We start from the raw sequence: 20,957 nt of genomic DNA on the forward strand, positions 1-20,957 counted from the left end.
ACTCAGTAAAATGTGAAAACATATGCCTCTGAGAATCAATGAAATATACCTATTCTGATGAGGTATCCTTTCTTGACCAACTTTTTGTTTTTCCTGGACTGAATAATTGTCTTGATTTTCTTCATTGGCTTGTTTTACAACGTACCTATCACTGATTTTTCCCTAATGCCCAACAGTCCCTCTCAATATCATCTGCTAACTGTACACACAAATGGTTCAGATAACCTATTAATTCCCATTCTCTTCCTCCTGCCAGCCTCCAGCCTCCTGCCCCAGTGTGACCTGGTTGCTCTTGAGGTCTCCTGTTTGGCTGTTAACCTGGGACTTACCTCCACTCCTCTCCTGTTTGCTGAATCCTGTGTTTCCCCTTTCTTGAGTTACTTGCTTATTTTGGTAGAACACATCTCCAGTATCTTCCTATGAAAAGGAACATGGTAGATAAATTTTTTTAAAATTCTTGCATGTCTGATTCATTCTATCTTCATACTTCATTGATCATTTTGGTATAGAATTCTAAGTTGAAAATAATTTTCACTCAGAATTGTAAAGGCATTTATTCCTCCATTGTCTTCTAGATTCCAGTGTTGCTACTGAGAAGTCTGGTGTAATTCTTATTCCCAATCTTTTGTAGTGATCGTTTTCTTTTCCTTTTTCTCTTTAGAAAAAAAAGCTAAAAGCTTTTAGAATCACCTTTGATAACAGTATCCTGAAATTCACAGTGATGTGCCTTAGTGCAGGGTCTCTTTTGGGAACTCAGTCAGCCCTTTCAATGTGAAGACTCATCCTCTATTTTGGCAAATTTTCTTATGTTATTTCATCCATAATTTCTTCCTCATTTTTTTCTCTGTTCTCTTTTTTGTAACTCTTATTAATCCAATCCACTGTTGGCCCTTGTGCATTGATCCTCTAGTTTTCTGTTATTTCTCATTTTTTCTCTGTTTTTCATTTCTTTTTTTTGTCGTTCTAATTTCTGAGAGATATTTCTTCAACTTTATCTTCTAATCCTTCCATTCAATTTTTATTTCCCCAATCACTTTTTAAATTTTCATTTTTAATTTAATGTTTTATAAACAAAATATATTCTTATATCTCAGAAGATTCTAATTAGTTTTTAAAATTAATTTACAAAGTGTTTTCTTGTATGTCTTGCATTGTCCCTGTTTCTTACAGCTTCCTTCATTCTGTTTGCTTGTTTGTTTTGATCTTTCCCTTTCACTGTAGAGGCTTTCCTCAAATGTCTGGTGATTTTTGGCTATTGATATTTTAAAATAAATCATTAACCATTTCCCACTGAAAGGAGCCAAGGTTTCTTGGAGTAACGACTAATTCTAGGTCTGGGGCAGGAAATGTACAAGGTGAGCCTAGATATCTCCTCACACCAAATAGTAAGGAAGCAAAGACCACTAGGGTCATAGTGTCACAGGGCCAGGAGCCAATTTGAAGAGGCCCCCTACTGGCGAAAGATGGGATAGTCGTGAGAGATAAATGTAATAGGTTGCAACACCCACAATGTTTAAAGCCATGAGTCTGTAATAATAATAAAATTAAATTAACTGATCATCATTGACAGATACTTCCAAGCCAGTTCATTATTTGAAAACTGGTGAATAAAGACAGAGTATCAAAATATTTATCCTGCCTTTTCTATATGACTGTATCATTGGGTAATCAAATAGGAGATGAGGAGAAGTTTCTCCTTGTAGAAGTAGTCCGGCTAATATACTGTAATACCTAAAGAATTAATGGATCTGGGAAACAATCATCAATGGCTGCTAACATTAAAAAAAAAACAGAGAAAATCAGATACTATGTACCACCTAAAAAAGTACACAATAACACCTCTGAAGTAATCTTGCCAGAATCTAAACTAAATAAAGTCTTTAAATCTAACAATCAATTCACAGATGATACAGGGAACAGAGGAATACATTAAATTGTACCATTTGGATTACAATCAGCAAAGTCAGGATTGTGGGAAACACTATAGGACAAATGACCAGTTTTCTTCAATAAATAAATTGCACAAAGAGAGAAAAAGAAATATTGTTCTAGCCCCGTACCCCATCAGTGCGATTTCACCTTTCCTGGAATCTCCAAATTTGGAGGCTCACCAGTTGGGTCTTTAAAGAAAGGGTCTTAAAGCAGGAGGCATAACCCTCCCAGACTTCAGACAATACTACAAAGCTACAGTAATCAAAACAACGTGGCATTGGCACAAAAACAGACAGATGGATAAGTGGAACAGAATAGAGAGCCCAGAAAAAAACCCACACCGTAGGGTCAATTAATCTTTGACAAAGGAGGCAAGAATATAAAATGGGAAAAAAGTCTCTTCAGCAAGTCGTGCTGGGGAAATTGGACAGCTGCATGCAAATCAATGAAGTTAGAAGACACCCTTACACCATGCACAAAAATAAACTCAAACAGCTTAAAGACTTAAACATAAGATATGACACCATAAAACTCCTAGAAGAGAGCATAGGCAAGACATTCTCTGACATAAACTATACCAATGTTTTCTTAGGTCAGTCTCCAAAGGCAATAGAAGTAAAAACAAAAATAAACAAATGGGACCTACTCAAACTTACAAGTTTTTGCACAGCAAAGGAAACCACAAACAAAATGAAAAGACAACCTACAGACTGGGAGAAAATATGTGCAAATGATGCGACCAACGAGGGCTTAATTTCCAAAATATACAAACAGCTCATGCAACTCAACAACAAAAAAACCCAAACAACCCAATCAAAAAATGGGCAGAAGACCTAAATAGACATTTCTCCAAAGAAGACATACAGATGGCCAATAGGCACATCAAAAGATGCTCAGTATTGCTAATTATTAGAGAAATGCAAATCAAAACTACAACAAGGTACCAGCTCACACCTGTCAGAATGTCCATCATTAAAAAGTTTATAAATAACAAATGCTGGAGAGGGTGTGGAGAACAGGGAACACTCTTACACTGTTGGTGGGAATGTAAACTGGTGCAGCAGCTATGGAAAAAGTATGGAGGTTCCTCAAAAAAACTAAAACTAGAGTTGCCACATGATCCAGCAATTCCACTCCTGGGTGTATACCCAGACAAAAGTATAATTCAAGAAGATACATGCACCCCTATGTTCACAGCAGCACTATTTACAATAGCCAAGACATGGAAACAACCTAAATGTCCATCAACAGATGAATGAATAAAGAAGATGTGGCATATATAGACAATGGAACGTTACTCAGCCATCAAAAAAGAATGAAACAATGCCATTTGCAGCAACATGGATGAACCTAGAGATTAGCATAATGAACAAAGTAAGTCAGAAAGAGAAAGACAAATACCGTATGATATCACTTATATGTGGAATCTAAAATACGGCACAAATGAACATATCTACAATACAGAACGACTCACAGACATAGAGAATAGAGTTGTGGTTGCCAAGGCGGGGGAGGGGAGGGAAGGAATGGGAGTTTGGGATTAGCAGAGGCAAATTATTATATACAGGATGGATAAACAACAAGGTCCTACTGTATAGCACAGGGGACTATATTCAATATCCTGTGACAAAACAAAATGGAAAGGACTATGAAAAAGTATATATATATATATGTATAACTGAGTCACTTTGCTGCACAGAAGAAATTAGCACAACTTTGCAAATCAACTACACTTCAATAAAATTTTTTTTTAATGAAAAAAAAAGGGTCTTAATCTCCCTTTATTGGGGGAGGGGGAAATGGAGGAAGGGATTACTGTGTGGGATGGGACAGGAGATGTGGGTTCTGACCTCTCAATTTAGATAATTTCAACCATTTCCCCCTTTTAGCCTTGTACCTCATCCTCACATTCCACAATATCCAACACCCCAATTTCTGAGGCCTTCTGGGGAGTCATCATGCTTCTCTGGCATATCTCCCTCTGTAAAACTGTTCTGCTCTACTAAATTGGTTATGATTTGCTCCATCCATTTTCCACCTTCCCAGAATACATTTAATCTCTTCTCTACTGACATCTCTTTTGTTCTCTCTGTCATTGCAGATCTGTACCTTTTAAAATTTCTCACTGTCCTTTTAGTGAATTTTGTGAAGGAGTGGAGATAAGATGTGTATGATCAATTGGCCATGCAGAATGCCTTAAATTAGGACTGTCCCAGAAATTCCAGGACGGCAGTCTCTAGCAAAGAGAAACTGCATGGTTTTCTGGTATGGGGAGAGCAGTTGAGACAGCCAGGAATTGGATAATCTCCTTACAGACTCAGCAGCACCCCTGGACACCAGAGACGATGGCTGAACATTAAAACAGCTGAGCATTAAGTCCACCGCTCATCAGAGTTTAGATTTCAAAAAACTATGGAGCTGCCAGCTTAGTTTGGACAATGTGGAGACAACTAGAAAAGAGCTCAGGATCAGCCTCACCATCTGCCCAGGCGCAAACAAAGCCCCATGTGCATCCTGATGCGTATGTGCAGAACAGTCCCCATGTCTGCACATGCAGGACACGTGGCAGCCCAAGATCATACATCCATTGCAATTAGGCCTCCAGCCACGTCATCCTCTGGAACTGCTGTGGCACAGGTGGCTCATGAGCGCCTGATTGACCAATCCAAGTAAGCTTATCACTCAGCATCCCCCTGACACTGTCGACCACTCGCCACCTTTTCTTTCCCACACCAGTTTATTAAGTTACAGTGATAAATGACAATCACTGGTGAGCTGATTTGGTTTCCCCTCCCCTTCTGCAAGCACGGGCGTGCGCGCGCGCGCGCACACACACACACACACACACACAAACGCAGGCACGCATGCACCCTGCCCCCTCTGCCGCTACCTGCATCTCTCCTCTCTTGTTGCTTAGAGACTTGGAAGGAAGCTGGGTTTTTCTATTTTCCTTAAGGCAGAGTAGTTTACACAAATTATTTAACAGGGGTTAGGTACTTAGAAGTCCTTTTAATGGACACTGGTTTGCATAAACTGTTTGCATTTAGATTTTTCTTTAAGGGATGTTAATTATTTAAACTATCAATAAGGCACTGAGGTTTAAGTTTGGTTAAATCATACCCTGGGGCCACGTGGGAGGATCAGTTGTCTGTAATGGAGATTTATAACTGCGTGTGTGCACCAGGCAGGACGGAGAGTAAAGGAAGCTGGGCTGGGGAGCAGGGAGGCCTTGACCCTGTCTCCTCTTTTCAGCAAAGGGGTGCAGCTCATTTTTAGCACTTAGTTGCTGTGAGCCAATTGTGATAGCAGATGCTGTGGACTGAAAGCTTATAAACAGGAACCCAAAGCCCCAGACAGGGCAATGGAGGAGCGCTCAATGAAGTCCAGCTTTCATGGTCAAAAGGCAGGGCTTTCTCATCAGAGTACAAACCAGGAGACCAGAGGCTGAGGTCGGCCTCCTGCCTGGTCGAGGGGATGCTGGACAGCCCGCTCTAACTTCTCTCTCGTTCCCTCCTCTTTGTGGCTAGGTGGTTCCCCCTATGGTGGGGAGGTGGGGATGTGAACCTGAATTATATTTATTTATCTCCTTAGCTCTGTTACAAAGAATCCAATCTGAACTCCTGGAGTCAGGCCCTAAGAGACACCCTGGGAAGGTGGTAAAACCAATTCCTGGTGCAGCTGTGGCTGGTCTGCAGAAAAGCGTTCAGAAAAGCCCCAGAGGCCCAGCTCCTGCCTCAATCATGAGTGATAGAGCTGGCAGAAGGTACCTTCCCATGGCTGAGACCAGATCCACACGGAGCAGAATGAACCAAACGACAGGCCTCAGCTTCAAGCCGGAGGAGGGTCCTAACATCTGTTAAAGGACGGGACCCAGGACCTGCAGGTCAACTGTCAAGGACACCTGGGGAAGCCTAACCAGTTGGGCAGCATCTACAAAAAAGGCCTTAACATCCTAGAGCAGTGGTTCCTATATCTGGCTGCACAAAGGAATCACCTGGGAGCCTTTAAAAATCCCAGTGCCCGGCTGTACCCTAGAACAGAACCTCTTGGGCATCAGTGCTTTGTAAAGCTCCTCTGGTGATTCTAGCGGGCAACCGAGGGAGAACCAGTGTCTAGAGTCAGGCTAGCTCCAGTCCCATCCTGATTTATGCTACCCAGCTCTGCAAGCCAGAAACCTAGATGGTACCACTGTAGTCCAAGCCTTCGCTAAGCCCTCCAGGGCTGCCAGCTTCCCAATTCTAGGGGTCACCTTCACGCAGAAGACAATGTGCCTGGTGCTCTGTGGAGCCGCGTGATGCTATGATTCTGCCACCTGGAGATCATTTCCTTTCTTCTCTCCACCCCCACTCTGCTGCCTTAATTCAATTGTCCCCATCAATCACCGGGATTGTTGCCGTTTCTCCTAACGAGCTCCTCTGCTAATGCATTCTCTGCATTGGGCTGGGTGATCTGAACGCCAAATCTGTTCATGCCACTTCTCGCCTTATACCTCTTTGCCTTCAAAATAAAATATGGACCCCTCTGCTCAGCCATGAAGACCCTCTGTGATGTAGCCTCTCTCTCTTCCTGGGCCTCATCTCCTACATTTATCCCACTCCCACCCCATGATCCTGCCACACTGGCCCCCTCAGTGCTCCGTGCTATTTCACACCTTGTCTCCTCCTTAGCTGCCTGGCCAACCCCCATCCTTCAAACTGCTGCCCAAGGGCAGCTCTCTGGGAAGACTTTTCAGACCCTGCGGAGCCTGGGGGTTCCTCATGCCTCTGGGCACCTGGCACCTGGCACGCACCCCTTCTTACATGCTTCCCACAGCACTGCCGTTATTTCTGTGCATCTGTCTCTCTTTCCCCACTTTGGCCACTTTACTGTTCCAGAAGACTTTCATTTGCTGACCATGGGAACTTAATAAAAAGCCAACTTTCTCCTGAGCATAAGGCAGGACCCTTGGATCCACTTCCTCCCACCCACTTTGGACCATCTGTGCACTGGCTGCCCCCAGGCCCTGACCTGCAGGGTTTGGCATCTTGGCTTCATTTCCCATGGAAGTCACTTGGAAACTAGGCTCTGGCTGGGCTGCTTGTGACCAACCAAGCTGGCAGGACATGGGATGCTGCCTCTGGGAATTTACTCCACCTTGCTCCAGCCCAGGCCCCAGGAACATGTCCCATCCAGGAAAGGGAATCATTTATGAACTCTTATGTGCTTGCTCCTTCAGGCAAGACACAGAGCCTGATTCACCTTGGGATCTCAAATGCCTAGTACCGTGCCTGGGACAGCACCCAGCATATAGTAGGTATTCCATAAATGTTTGTTAATGTTTATTAATGTTTATTAAAAATGGATGAATGGAATTTCTTTTCAATTTCCCCTAGTTCTTCCTGGCTCCTCCTTTCGGATGGTCACACCTTTTCTGCTCCCTGTGGAGCACCTCCTCTGTGGCAACCAGCTGCAATGGCCCCTGGGGGTCTAGACCCAGGTGCAGCTAGAAGAAACTAGACCAGAGTGTCACACTAGCTCACCAAGGAGGTCTCCCCTTCCCCAACTGCCCTTTGTAGTGAAACACGATACCAAATAGCCCAGGCCCTGACAAACTCCTTGTACCATTCTCTAATTAGGTTCTGTGTATCACTCATCATCTTATCCTGGCTGTGCTGTGAGCCCTAGCGGCCAGACACTCTGCTTGTCTTATAGCCCCTCCTCCCCCAGCTCACTTTTTTTTTTTTTTTTTTTGCGGTACGCGGGCGTCTCACTGTTGTGGCCTCTCCCGTTGCGGAGCACAGGCTCCGGACGCGCAGGCTCAGCGGCCATGGCTCACGGGCCCAGCCGCTCCGCGGCATGTGGGATCTTCCCAGACCGGGGCACAAGCCCGCGTCCCCTGCATCGGCAGGCGGACTCTCAACCACTGCGCCACCAGGGAAGCCCCCAGCTCACTTTCGATACACAGCAAGTGCTCAAGGAACACTTGATCGCTGGAGACCAGCAAGCCTCCCCTGGATGCAGGAACTGAGGCCCTCCCCTCATTGACAAAGAGATGGCCTTCCTTTCTCTAGAATGTCCAGCCTCTGCAGAGGTGATATGGCATCTGTTTCTCAATCTGGGATAAATGTTCTGGATCCAGGAGTCCCATCAAAGTGCCTCCCAAAGCACTCAGGGAATGATGCTGGGGGAGCCCTTCTTGGCAGCAGAGAACAAATCAGTCGCAGCTCAGTGAAAACGCTGAGCTACAATGGGATCACTCAGACCAGGCTAAGAAAGGAACCAGGGCCACCCTTTCCCTCGAGGCCCAAACCCAGAGACCCTCCTGTGGATTTAGCAGCTGGACTTAGCATGACCAGCCGTTCCAGTTTGCCCAGTACTGTACTGGTTCTAGTGAAAGTCCTGCGTCCTGGGACCCCTCAGTCTAGGCAAACAGGAGCACCTAGCTCCTGTCCTCACAACGCAGGAGCCGTGCGTGTGCCCCCGTGTTTCTGTGGCCACGCCCCCACTTCCAAATATCTTCCCAGCCATTACCCCCACTGCCAGTGTGAGTCCACAGCCAGTGAAAAGAACACAGGGCTCCTGTTTTCAACCCTGGGGGTTGAATTCTGAATCTCACTCCTTGTGCTGCCCTGGCCCCAGCCCCCAAATACCAGGGAAATTACAGGGAAGGGAAGCAAATGTACCTGAAGGAGGGAGACATTGGCAAGGCTGAGTCTGAAGAGGTAGTTCCTGTGAAAACAGAAACAGAGATGGTAAGTCAGGCTGGTTCTGCAGGTAGGTCTCCAGGAACAGCTTCCTGGCTCCTGCCTCATGGGGTGCCAGGACTGGGTGCCGACTGCAGACGGCTGACAGTGGGCCGACCCCAGGGAGAGCTTCACCTCCATTTGCTCATTTAACCTGCACTGCCACGCCGGGAGTAGAGAGAAAACTCCATTTTACACAAGAGGAAACAGTTTGGGTAAATGGCCCAAATCACAGAGATAGTAAGTGCAGGATGTGGGATTGAAACCCAGACGCATCTGCTCCCAAAGCCCACACTGTCTCTGTTCCCCGCCATCCCAGCAGGCCCTGGGCACAGCCTCCCACACCCCCTTCCCAACCATGGAACCTGTTTCTGTTCAACATAAAGCCTCATGGAGCTCTTGTGGGGACCCAGGCAGGTCATCTTCCTCCTTCCCTCGGCCACCTCCCTGGCCCAGCCTGTCTCCTCTTGCCCAAACTGCCCCTCTGCCACTTCGTGCTTCCTCTCCTCCACATCGCCACCTGCACGGGGCTGCCAGATTCATCCTCCTCAAACACTGCTTTCATCATATCAGCCTGCTGCTCGAAAACCTTAAATAAGGAAACTTATATCCACACAAAAACCTGCACACGGATGTTTATAACAGCTTTATTCATAATTGCCAGAACTTGGAAGCAACCAAAATGTCCTTCAGTAGTTGCGTGGGTAAACTGTGGTGCATCAAGACAATGGAATATTATTCAGTGTTAAAAAGAAATGAGCTATCAAGCCATGGAAAGACGTAGGGAAGCTTAAATACATATTACTAAGTGAAAAAAGCCAATTTGGAAAGGTTATATGCTGTATGATTTCATTATATGATATTCCGGGAAAAGGCAGAACTATGGAGACATTAAAACGATCAGCGGTTGCCAGGGGGTGGGGTGGCGGCGGGGATGAACAGGCAGAGCACAGGGGACTTTTAGGGCAGTGAAACTACTAGGTATGTTACCCTAATGATGAGTACATGATAGTATACATTTGTCCAGACCCACAGAATGTACACCACCAAGAGTGAACCTTAAGGTAAACGCTGGGCTTTGGGTGATGATGATGTGTCAGTGTAGGTTCATCAGTTGTAACAAATGCACCTGCGGTGGAGGCTACTGGTGGTGAGGGAAGCTGGGCCTGCGTGGGGCGGGGGTGTCTATGGGAACTCTCTGTACCTTCCTGTCAAGTTTGCTGCCAACCTAAAACTGCTCTAAAAAAAAAAAGTCTTAATTAAAAAAAAAAAAAAGTATAGCTTATACTCCATTTAAAGTTATTATAAAATATTGGCTTTATTTCCCTGTGCTGTACAGTTTATTCTTGTGGCTTATTTATTCTATAGATAATAGTTTCTCTTAATCCCCGACTCCTATCTCGCCCCCCTCCTTTCCTCTCCCCACTGGTAACCAGTAGTTTGTCCTCTATATCTGTGAGTCTGTTTCTGTTTTGCTATATGAATTCGTTTGTTTTATTTTTTAGATTCCACATATAAATGACAACATTTGGTGTTTGTCTTTCTCTGTCTTATTTCAAAGGCATCAGGAGTCTAAAAACTACATATGTAAAGCTGGTGGACTCTGAATCAGGTGGAAGGATGGCATTAATGTCAGCTTCCTGACTGCAGTGTTGTATTATGGTTATGCAAGATGTTACCACTGTGTGGGGGGGAATGGGGTGAAGGATATAAGGATGCGATCTCTGTATTATTTCTTACAACTGCACGTAAATCTACCATTATCTCAACATAAAAAGTAAAACAATGATTCTCTTTGCTTGGAAAATAAGGTCCACACTCTTGTATACTTGCATATGTAGAGATTACTTTTGAGAGGACATGCAAACTCACCACAGGGCACGCCTCCAGTGAGGGGTCCTGCTTGGTGTATAGTGGGCTGGCCCTGCTTTTCACTTTTGTACCTTCTGAATGTTATACCATAACACATATCACTGATGCAAAGTAATAAGTTAATTTCAAAATTAAAAAAATAAAATGCATTCAGCCCAGCTTCTTAATAGCCCTGTGATGTTGGCAGCATCACATAACCCAGACTTTACGGATGAGGAAACTGAGGCTCACAGGTCAAGATTACCCAGGACAAGAATGCAGCTCATCTGGTCCAGAGCTCCGTCCTCGACTTGCCTCCTTTTCACGTGGCAAATGAAGGGGCGGGGTCACTCAGGAAAGCCCAGAAGTCAAGGATGGTCAGCTACACAGTGGAGCCTGGAGGCATCCAACCCAGTGACCATCCTCCCTCACCCCAGACCTGCTGAATCAGAACCCCTGGGGCGGAGAGCTTCTGAAAAACAGCAGTGCAGTTGGAGGTGGTAACGTGGGTTGGCAGAAAAAACTCTAGCCCTGAGGTTAGGGGACCTGGGTTCTCGTCCCCAGACTCTGTTGTCATCTTGTTTACGTGGTCTTGGGAAGGTCACCTTCCCCACTCCAGCCTCTGCTTCCTCATGTTGAAATCGAGGACAGTTGGATTAGGCCAGTGATTCTGAAACTCCAGTGTTCATCAGGCTTACCTGGAGCGCTTGTTAAAACACAGGTTGCTGGGCCCCACCTCCAGAGTTTCTGACTCATCAGGTCTGGGGTAGGGCCCAAGAATTCGATTTCTAACAAGTTTCCCAATGCTGCTGATGCTTCTGGTCCCACTGGAACAGACCATCTCTAAGCTCCCTTCCCTACCAGAGCTGAAGGTCTATGATTTTGAGGACTCTCTCCTCCTACTCTGCTCTGTAAAGTCTCTACAAGTCCTCCCTAGAGTGTATTACCCCTTGCATACCAGATCGGGGCAGTGGGGCTAACTGATATCAGGCAACAGGGAGGTGAGGTCCTTCATAAAAGAAGCACATGGCCCGTGTCCCATGTCCCAGGTGCAGGCAGCCAGCCAGCCAGCAGGGGGCTCCTGGGCACCTTCTCTGCATGGGGAGGACACCAGCTAGGTAGGTCCTGGCAGGATGGCAGGGACAGGGGCTGGGAGGTTCCAGCAGGCATTCCTGCCCTTGATAACTGCCAGACCCTGAGGAATGTGTCTTGCTGAGATCTGGAGGTCACTTCCTTCCCACCTCCCCGCACCCACCCATCCACTGCTTCCTTTTCTGGGGGACTGACATTCAGACACAGAGAGGGCCTGGTAGGGCGGAATAGGAGCCCAGGGTGAGGGTCTGCCCACAGAGGGTCATGCCAAATGATATTCCCTCCACTCAATTCGCTTAGAATTGATCCCCCAGTCCTGGCCCCAACCCTCCTGTACCTCATTACCTGGCTCCCACGATGAGCTGGTTTCTGGAAGGATCCAGAGCGAGCTGGGAGAAATCTTGGGCTCCAGGGTAGGTGAAGTTAGAGACCCATGGCTTCAGATCTGGGGGAGGGAGAAGCAGCCATTCGGTTACTGTTGGCCCAGGGGCTCCCAGCTGCACCAGCATCGGACCCAAGAACGGAAGGGCTGCAGTGAGGCAGAGGCACCCCGGAGATCTGGGTTCTGCCTGCCCACCTCTGTGAGCAGCTGGCTGGGGGACAGGGAGTGCGGGTGGCGTCACTGCTCCTGCTTTGTTCCCTAGCTCAGAGAAGGGCTCCACCCACCCCCTAGCTGCACAAAGGGACACCTGTAATCATCCTTGACCCCCCGAGACCCTCACCAGCCACGCCAAACATACTGGCAAATCCTGTCCGTTCTCTGAAATCCATCCATCTCGCCCTCTGCACCCTACTCCCCAGCCAAGCCACCATCATCTCTTGCCTGGACTGATGCCAACAGCATCCTAACTGGCATGGCTTCCACTCTTGCCCCTCCAGCCCATTTCCCACAAGGCAACAACGTGATCTCTCTAAAATGCAAATCTGGTTATGTCACTCTCTAGCTGAGAACTCTTTAATAGCTCCCAGTTTCCTCCAGGAAAAGTCCCAACTCCTTTGGTTTCTGGTCCACTGTCCTCCCAAGTAGAATGAATGCCTGGCACATTAGTGATCTAGTGATCCACTGAAAGAATGCAGCTTCTGCTTATACATTCCCCCTTAAACCCTCCACTCCAGTCACATTCAACCAGAACACAGTGCACATCTCCAGATCTATCCCACAAGAGCCCGCAAACCTTTGCAATTCTATTCTTCCTCAGTGGAACAGTTCCTCTTTGTCCCCGTCCCCACCCCACCTCCTCCAAGAAGCCTTCCTTGACTCCCCCACGCAAGGTGACGGGCTCCCATAGACCTCTTCTTGACTGCCATCAAAGCTCCTATCTCACTGGGTGTCTAATCTGGTAGTTTGCCCTGGGGGACAAGGAAAATCTTGCTTCTGGGAGCTCTAGCCTCCTCCCAGCAGCTGGCAGTATTTGAATGAATGTATGAATAATCGTCAACTCCCTTTTGTACAAGAAGCCTCAGGTTTTCAGACAAGACTCCACAGAGGTGGAAGGAATGGAGGGTGGGTGGGCAGTGCCCATCTCTGTCTCCAAGAAGACTCTTCCCAGCCAAGGCCAAAGTCTTTCATGGGGACCAGGTGGGCAGAGGAGACCTCGAAGCCCTCTGGATGGATGGGGCAGTGGTCTGGAGAGGGTACACCTGGGGAACAGTGCCCAGCTGACTTTCCCTCCAAATGGAGAACCACTTCCCCCATCTTGGCTCACAGCCCCTTAATAGCTCTCCTTCAGCTCCTTCTTCATGGATGTGAGGGAACTGACCAGTAAAGAGAGAAAGCTGTGGGGCAGAGGAACTTTCCCGCCGATAGGGTAAAGATGAGGGGAATGTGAGGAGGCCCTGAGATTTCTTCCTCACAGTGTATTAGTAACTGGCTCCCAGAAGGCCCAGAGTAGTGTGTGTGTGTGTGTGTGTGTGTGTGTGTGTGCACGTGCGTGCGCGTGTGTGTGTGTGTGTGTAATCCAAGGGAAATAAATCAGTGCTCATTATCCCTCCACTACAGAGTAAAAGCAGTGCTTCATTTCTGCACGGCAGGCAAACACTTAATCGCTCCCTGGAGAACTGAAGGTTTTGCGAGTTGGATGTTTTTCAGAAAACTGTGATATGGACGATTAAAAAAAAAGAAGAAAGAAAAACTGCAGCAAAATGAAGCAAATCCTTTGTGTCTGCCTCTGCCCTCAGCAGGTGACTATAGGTTGGCAAGAACCATCACGAAGTTGCAATGGCATTTGGGTGATCACAGTATAAGGAGTGGATGTGGAGTCGGGTAGGCCGGGTTTTTAGCTGACCTCAGGGCTGCTCTCAGAAATCCTGATAGGATGTCATGGTACCTTAGAGACTAAGCCAAGGGTCCTCCTTCTCCAGGAAGCCTTCCTGGATTATAACCTCTCCATCCTGATCTTATTTTGTTCCATATTCTCTCCACCCTTCGTGTTCCATTCATACTGCATGTTTTTGTCACTCTGAATGTGCTCATCTGTTTTCCGGGTGGGGTGTGTGTGTGTGTGTGTGTGTGTGTGTGTGTGTGTGTGTGTGTGTGTGAGGGGTTGCCATCCCCAGCATACTGGGTGCTCTCCAATAGTAGCAACTGGCTTGCACTTTAATCCCCTTCTTCCATTCTGACAGGGGTATTCCAGATGTGAGCAGCTGAACAGGGGAAGACGTGGCATGACTGGTCTGCGGCAAACCAGGAGAAACTCCATCTGGAGATGGCTCAGCTCAGCCTTCATTCCAACCCTTTCTTGGGGAGAAGGGAGAGGAAGAGGAAAAAGGGCAGGAGCCAGGAAGACAGTGGGAGGTGGGGGTGGAGGAGGGGGGGGCGGTCCCTTCCAGTTTCTGTCCCTCTTCCTTACCCCGAAGTGACTGACAAGGGCAAGGGGGAAGGGGCAAGGGGGGGAGATGCAGGGGGCACAGCGTGGTGATCCTGGGGGAGCTGTCTTTGGAAGGGAGCCAGCTTCCTCTTATTACACAGGCAAACAGGACCAGAGGGAAGGCTGTTGTTAAAACACCGAGCACGTTCTGAGCTCCATGTGCAGTGAACGCTTTGGACAGTGACTTTAAGAGAAAAATGACATTCTCCATGACGTGCCTGTGATTTTAATTATAGTCAATTCAATTACCCACTTTGTGGATTAACCACTGCCAGTGTGAACTCCATACTGGCTTCTCCCCGCCACCTCGACAGACCAAGCTGTGGCAAAAGGAATAACGTGCAGGCCGGAGAGAAACACAGGTGGATTCCCTTAAAAGAAGCCCATAGGAGAAAATTTAACCTTACAAAACAGAAGAACGTCTGTCAGATTCTGCAATTGGCAGCTCCTCTGGGGTATTTAGGGGTTATTCACAGATCAGCCAGGTGTCAGGGGAGAGGGAAACTCACAGCTACAGGGTTAGAAGCCTACTCAACTGTCAGAAGTAAAATGTAACATCCGGAAGCTGGGGGTTGGTGCCGGGCTGGATTATGGCAGCTTCTCTGGAACACGGCATCACCCAGAACATAGTCACCCAACGTGAATGGAGTCTCTAGTGTGTGCCCAGCAGAACTAAAGGATGCGGGGAGACAAGAGGACAAGCCCTCATCCAGGACTAACTGCACTGGGGGACCAAAGGGAGCGACATTTAAGGAACAACAGGGACATGAGTACTCAAAGGAAACTTCTTCACCTCTGAGGCCCCGCAGCGTCCAGCTCCGTGCCTGGAGTCAGGTATTGGGTCAGGGGCCCAAGAAAAATTTGGCCAATAGACAGGAAAACCCAAAGCCAACAGAAAGAGGGAACGGGTGAATTTTGGGGAGGCCAGGAGGCCTGAGGAGGAAAAACAGATATGACGCCCGTCTTCGGGGCTGTCAGTCTAGGACGGACCATCTCTGCTCACCTGGGGCTCAGGGGATTTCTTAGTCACTCTGTGTCAACTGCCTATGTCACTCTGGGCCTCATTCCTTCCTTCTGAAAGGGGGCGGGGTGGAAAGTCAGTTTCATTCAAGTAATTTACAGCTGAAGATCAGAAATGGTGTCAAGGAAGCCAGGCTTTCAAGGAACACATCCTCCACCTCTCCACCCTCCTCCCGTCACCAGCCAGTTTGTTCCAGTACAGATCCGCCTGGCTGGGTGACAGGGGTTTCCCTGCTCTCCTTCCATTGTCCATGGCCCCAGGATCAGCCAGGCCAACTGTGCCCCAGCAAAGCCCCTGAGAAGAAAGGGCTCATTAGGAGCTGCCGCAGGCGGCCCCCGCATGAGGACACGCTCAGGATTCTGCTCCTTCGTCCCTCCCTGCAGTGACAGCCTCCAGAAGCCATCAGAAGTCGGAGGGTGTGCGTGCGTTTTGTAGGTTTAAGGACATTACTAATTTGCTCTAATCCACTTAAGCCTTCGAAGCCTCAGATCCCAGCTCAAACAAGACAGCACGGAGAAGACAGCTGGAAACCCTCCTCCCGGAGACAGGAGCCAGCCCACAGAGGCCAGGAGCCAGATGTGTGGGAATCCCACACATCTGAAACGCCCCCAGTCTCCCCACCTCGCTGCCCCAACTCCTATCCATACTGCCTTCCCCACCCGCCGAATCCCACGCCCGCCTCGGTCTTATGGATTCATTTCTCCACTCTGGTTTCCATCTTGCCTCTCTCAGCTGGCTGTGTGGAATCACAGAGGATGGGCTGCCGCGCATCTGACGGTGGACGCACCTGGTCCCTTTGCGGCGGAGAATGGGAAGAGCCCGGGATGGAGTCAGGAGGGAGACATGGAGATCTGGCTCTGACAAGTCGCTCCAACCGTCTACACCTCAGCCCTCCCCATCTGTAAACAGAGGTGACAGCCCTTGCCCTGCCTCGCTGCCAGTGTTATTGTGAAGAGGAAATAGGATGGGTGTTTATCACTTAAGAACATGGGGACCCCTGAGACCACATCTGCAGATCCCAGTGTGAGCTCCATCATGGAGTGTCGACGTGGTCCTAACACCCCCGGTGACCACCAAACTGGCTAACAGGCTGAGGGAGAACGTGCAGGATGCGCCAGGATGTGTGTTTTGTTACGATTTTAGATGATCATCAAATGTATATACTAATTTTAGAAACTTATTGAGAACGTATGGACCCCTCAGAATATGTCCAGCGACTCCCAAACTCCAGTCTGGGAAAGACTATGATAAGACACTCTCATGCCCTTCCTTGACAGAAGGAGTTATTTGTCATCAAGGCCCCTTTCCCTGGGGGCTCCCAAGGCGCCGAAGACAGGCATCCCTGCAGCCATCTTAGAGCACAGGGAACCTTTCCAGAGATCTCTAGGCACTTCCTAATGAGCGAGTCAGCTTCATTCTTTCCCAGGGTAGCCAAGAAATAGAGCTTGTGCTTCCAGAAGAGCTGGAAGCACAAGAAGACCAACCAACCCTTGGCTACAGCACCCTGGGCATCTATAACCTCATTCTCCGGCAAAGGAATTCCAGAGAAAGACCACCTCCTCCCCCAGGGAAAAATGGATGAAGGGCCTGAACAAATTGTCTGGAGACTAAAATCAGATCCCTCGAGCCCATGGCTGCCCATCCTTCTTACATCTATCCCCAGAGGAAGAGTCTCCCGTACCCTACAAGAAATGACTTCCAACAGCCAGAGACACAAAGTCCTTCAGGACACAGTCATTGCAAAAAAGGACTGAGAGGGAAGTGGCTCTCACCTGCAAAGGCCACGATGGGGTGTTCCCTCAGGGAGCACAGCTGCTGCTCACTGCTGGGTTCACTGGCGACATCCTGGGAGCTGGCGAGGTGCACCACCAGCAGTGTGAGGCTGGGCGGCAGCAGGGTGACAGCCAGGGGTCCCGGGAACACCATGGTGGGCCCCTCTGTACTCCCAGCTCCTGGAGGCGGGCTGGGGGGAGACCTGAAATGCAAACACTCACTCTCACCACACACTCCCTCAGCAGTGCCCACCTCTCCCGATCTCCTCCGTGCCTGTCGGTAGCCCCACGGGATCTGTTTGTTTGTCTGTTTAAATAAATTTAATTTTTTTTACAATACTTAAGAGTTTGCTCTGCTCTAGTAATGTAAAGTTATAGATCATACCTTGAAAGCTAATTTCCCTTGTAATGGTATTCTGGACAAAACTGACAAATTATAGAGCTTTTTCTATTATGATCCCAAATGGCTTAAAATTTATTTTAATGATAAAGGTGGTATCTTAGGGATTTTAATAAATGGAGTTAGGACAAGTGGGTAGTCATTTGTAAAAAGATAAATTTAGATCCATAACTCACATCAACTAGGAAAAATTCCACTGGATGAAAGGTTTAAATGTTAAGGATAAAACCAGAAAAATACTAGAAGAAAATGTGGGCCGAATTCTTCATAACCTTGGAGTGGAGAACCACGACTCCAAATCCAGAAGCTATTAAAGAAAAGATTGACAAATTTAACTACATAAAACCCACAAACTTCTGCATGCTCCCTCTCTCCCCAAAACAAACATCAAGCAAAATCAAACGGCAAATGACAAGAAAGGGAAAAAGATTTGCAGTTCATGTCAGAGACAAGGGGCTAATATTCCTAATATACAAAGAATTCCTGAGAATTAAGAGGAGAAAGACCAACAGTCCAGTAGAAAAATGGCAAAGAATATAAATACAAACAGGACTTAAAAATATGAACGACGCTATTCTCACTCATAATAAGAGCAACACAAATGAAAACTTGGACTGAGATATCGTTGTTCACCTGTCAGTTTAGCACATATCCAAGTGAGATGACAGCTCTTGGTGAGGCAGTGGAAAAAGGGGCGCTCTCATATACTGCTGGTGGGTGGGCAAAATTGTACAACCCGATGGAGAGGGATTTGGCAACATCTGGCAAAACAACAGAGGCGTCTACCCTTTGACCTAATTCCTGGGAGTAAAGCGGTCACCCGATCCACAAGCTGTGATCAGTCTGAGATAACATAAATGAATTTGGAGAGTGGTTTTTAAAACCTTTATCGTAATTTGACAGAGCAAATTTTTATTTATTTATTTTTTTTGCGGTACGCGGGCCTCTCACTGTTGTGGCCTCTCCCGTTGCGGAGCACAGGCTCAGGACGCGCAAGGCTCAGCGGCCATGGCTCACGGGCCCAGCTGCTCCGTGGCATGTGGGATCTTCCCGGACCGGGGCACGAACCCGTGTCCCCTGCATCGGCAGGCGGACTCTCAACCACTGTGCCACCAGGGAAACCCAACAGAGCAATTTTTATGTCTATTGGATGTAATAACAAAATATGTGGACTTGTATTTTGCCTAGATTTTTTTTTTCAATTCACTCCTCAAGGAATTTGCTTTTATTGAATTTTACATAAGTATCCATCTGCGACAGATTGTAAATTGAAAGGGAAAACCTGCTCCTTCACCACAGTTAGTTAAGAAACAAAAATAGACTATAAGCGCACCTGCACACAGGCAAAGTGACTTATGCACAAGATTATTCCTTGTGGTATTTTTTGAAATAACAAAAGACAGGAAACAACCAAATATCCAGCAACTGGAGACTGCTTAAATAAGCCACGCTATGTCTTTGGAAGGGAATATGATGCAGCTCCAGAAAAGAATGGGGGTTTGCACCAGATCTTGCTATGGAGGAATCTCCAGGTATATTAAGTGAAAAAAGAAAGGTGCAAAACAGTGTAATAGCACCTTTTGTGTAAAACAAGAGGGTAGAGGACTTCCCTGATGGCGCAGTGGTTAAGAATCCGCCTGCCAATGCAGGGGACATGGGTTCAAGCCCTGGTCCGGGAAGATCTCACATGTCGCAGAGCAACTAAGTCTGTAGGCCACAACTACTGAGCCTGTGCTCTAGAGCCCATGAGCCACAACTGCTGAGCCCGTGTGCCCAGAGCCTGTGCTCCGCAATAAGAGAAGCCCCCGCTCACCGCAACTAGAGAAAAACCCGTGCGCAGCAACGAAGACCCAACGCAGCCAAAAATAAAAATAAATAATAAATTTCTTAAAAAAGAGGGTAGAAATAAGAATATATATTTATATTTGCTATATTAGCATTACGATACAATGGAAAAATAAACCAAAACTAATTCTTTAAAAAATGGTTACTTAAAAGTAGCAAAATGGTGATCCAGTCTTCTCAATATATACCTTTTTATTTTATTTTCATTTTTGAATATTAAATATGTTTAATACCTATTCAATAAAAATTTTAAAACCTTTTAAAAATTAGTGTTGGTTCCCTGAAACTTCTAATATGGAGCTGCCCAACGGTTCCTCTGGAGCCTGACCCAGACCCTCTGAATCAGTTCCCACCTCTTTCCTTCCCAGGGCCATCCAATGTGTCACCAAGCCCTGTTGATCCCACATCCCTCACATATCCTTAACCCACTCAGTGACCTCTTTGATGTCACTTTCATTATTTGTGAAGTGAAAGGTTGAACTAGATCAGGGATTCCCCGTTGGGATAGGAGCAAATCAGAATCACTTCCACTGGGGGCGGAGTCCTGGGGCCAGCAGGTAAGTGATCCCAAAGGTGATTGTGATGAGCCTCCCCAAGCCCTAGAGGCCCCTGGGTTTCCTTCATGCTCTTTTTGCTCCTAACCCCTCCTCTCTCTTCCCTCCCTACTGCCACTACTTACTCAAGGTCTGGAAAGCTACAGCAGGATGATTTTCTTCTTAAGTTTCTCACTTGTGTGTGCAACGGTATTAAAACCTATTACTGCATTGCTGCAAGGCTTCCAGAAGTACCCCAGTGACTACACCGTCCATGCACCCTTACCCTACCGCATCCTGCACCCCACGGGTCATTAGTCCCCAGAGCACCTCTTTCATTCCTTCATTCTCAGGCTCAATTCTGTCCCTCCCCAGGAGAGCCTGGCCATCTCTCTGAGCAGAGACCCTCTGGGAGGGAGATTTGGCTCAAACTTATTCCCTGAAGCGATGTTTCACACACTTGCTCACTAGAACTTATTCCTCAGTCCTAAGCTGGGTCCTTCCTGCTGCAAAGGGCTTGGCACTGCTGTCCTGTCCTGGGTGCCCATCATCTCCTTTCCTTGACTCTGATTCCTGGCCTTGGGGGAGTGTGGAATCAACAGGCAAGGCCAACCCTCTGGAGCCAGTCAACCTGAGTTTAAATCCCAGCCTTCTCCTTACCAGTTGTGCGACTCTAGGAAAAAATACTTAACCTCTCCCTGCCTTAGTTTCCCCGAATTGGGAGTGAGCATAACAATATCAACTCCCTCAGCAGTTGTAAAAGTTAAGGGAGTTACAGGTGGCTGTATCTGCGGGTTCTGCCTCTAACCAACCATGGATCGAAAATATTTGGGGGAAAAAAATTCCAGAAAGTTCCAAAAAGCAAAACTTGAACTTGCCATGCTCCCAGCAACTATTTACATAGCATTTGCATTGCATTAGG

At 47.3% G+C, this 20,957-nt stretch overlaps 1 protein-coding gene across 4 annotated transcripts in view; it reads right to left on the bottom strand.

The window, feature by feature from the left end:
* The window catches only part of SEMA5B (semaphorin 5B), a 120,107-nt gene that overhangs the window by 24,520 nt on the left and 74,630 nt on the right, over positions 1–20,957 (bottom strand). For 3 of the 4 annotated variants that reach the window (XM_070045454.1, XM_030858383.2, XM_030858384.2), the window contains exons 2-4: positions 17,258–17,460; positions 11,943–12,042; positions 8,595–8,640 (exon numbers count right to left, since the gene is read on the bottom strand). In XM_070045454.1, the coding sequence (XP_069901555.1) occupies positions 8,595–8,640; positions 11,943–12,042; positions 17,258–17,411 (300 nt within the window). In that variant the 5' untranslated portion in view covers positions 17,412–17,460. Of the gene's footprint in view, positions 1–8,594; positions 8,641–11,934; positions 12,043–17,257; positions 17,461–20,957 lie in introns of those variants that run through there. The other variant, XM_060298153.1, reaches the window with a different exon arrangement.

Source organism: Globicephala melas, chromosome 4 (assembly GCF_963455315.2).
Source record: "Globicephala melas chromosome 4, mGloMel1.2, whole genome shotgun sequence".
In the NCBI taxonomy this organism is placed as follows: domain Eukaryota; kingdom Metazoa; phylum Chordata; class Mammalia; order Artiodactyla; family Delphinidae; genus Globicephala; species Globicephala melas.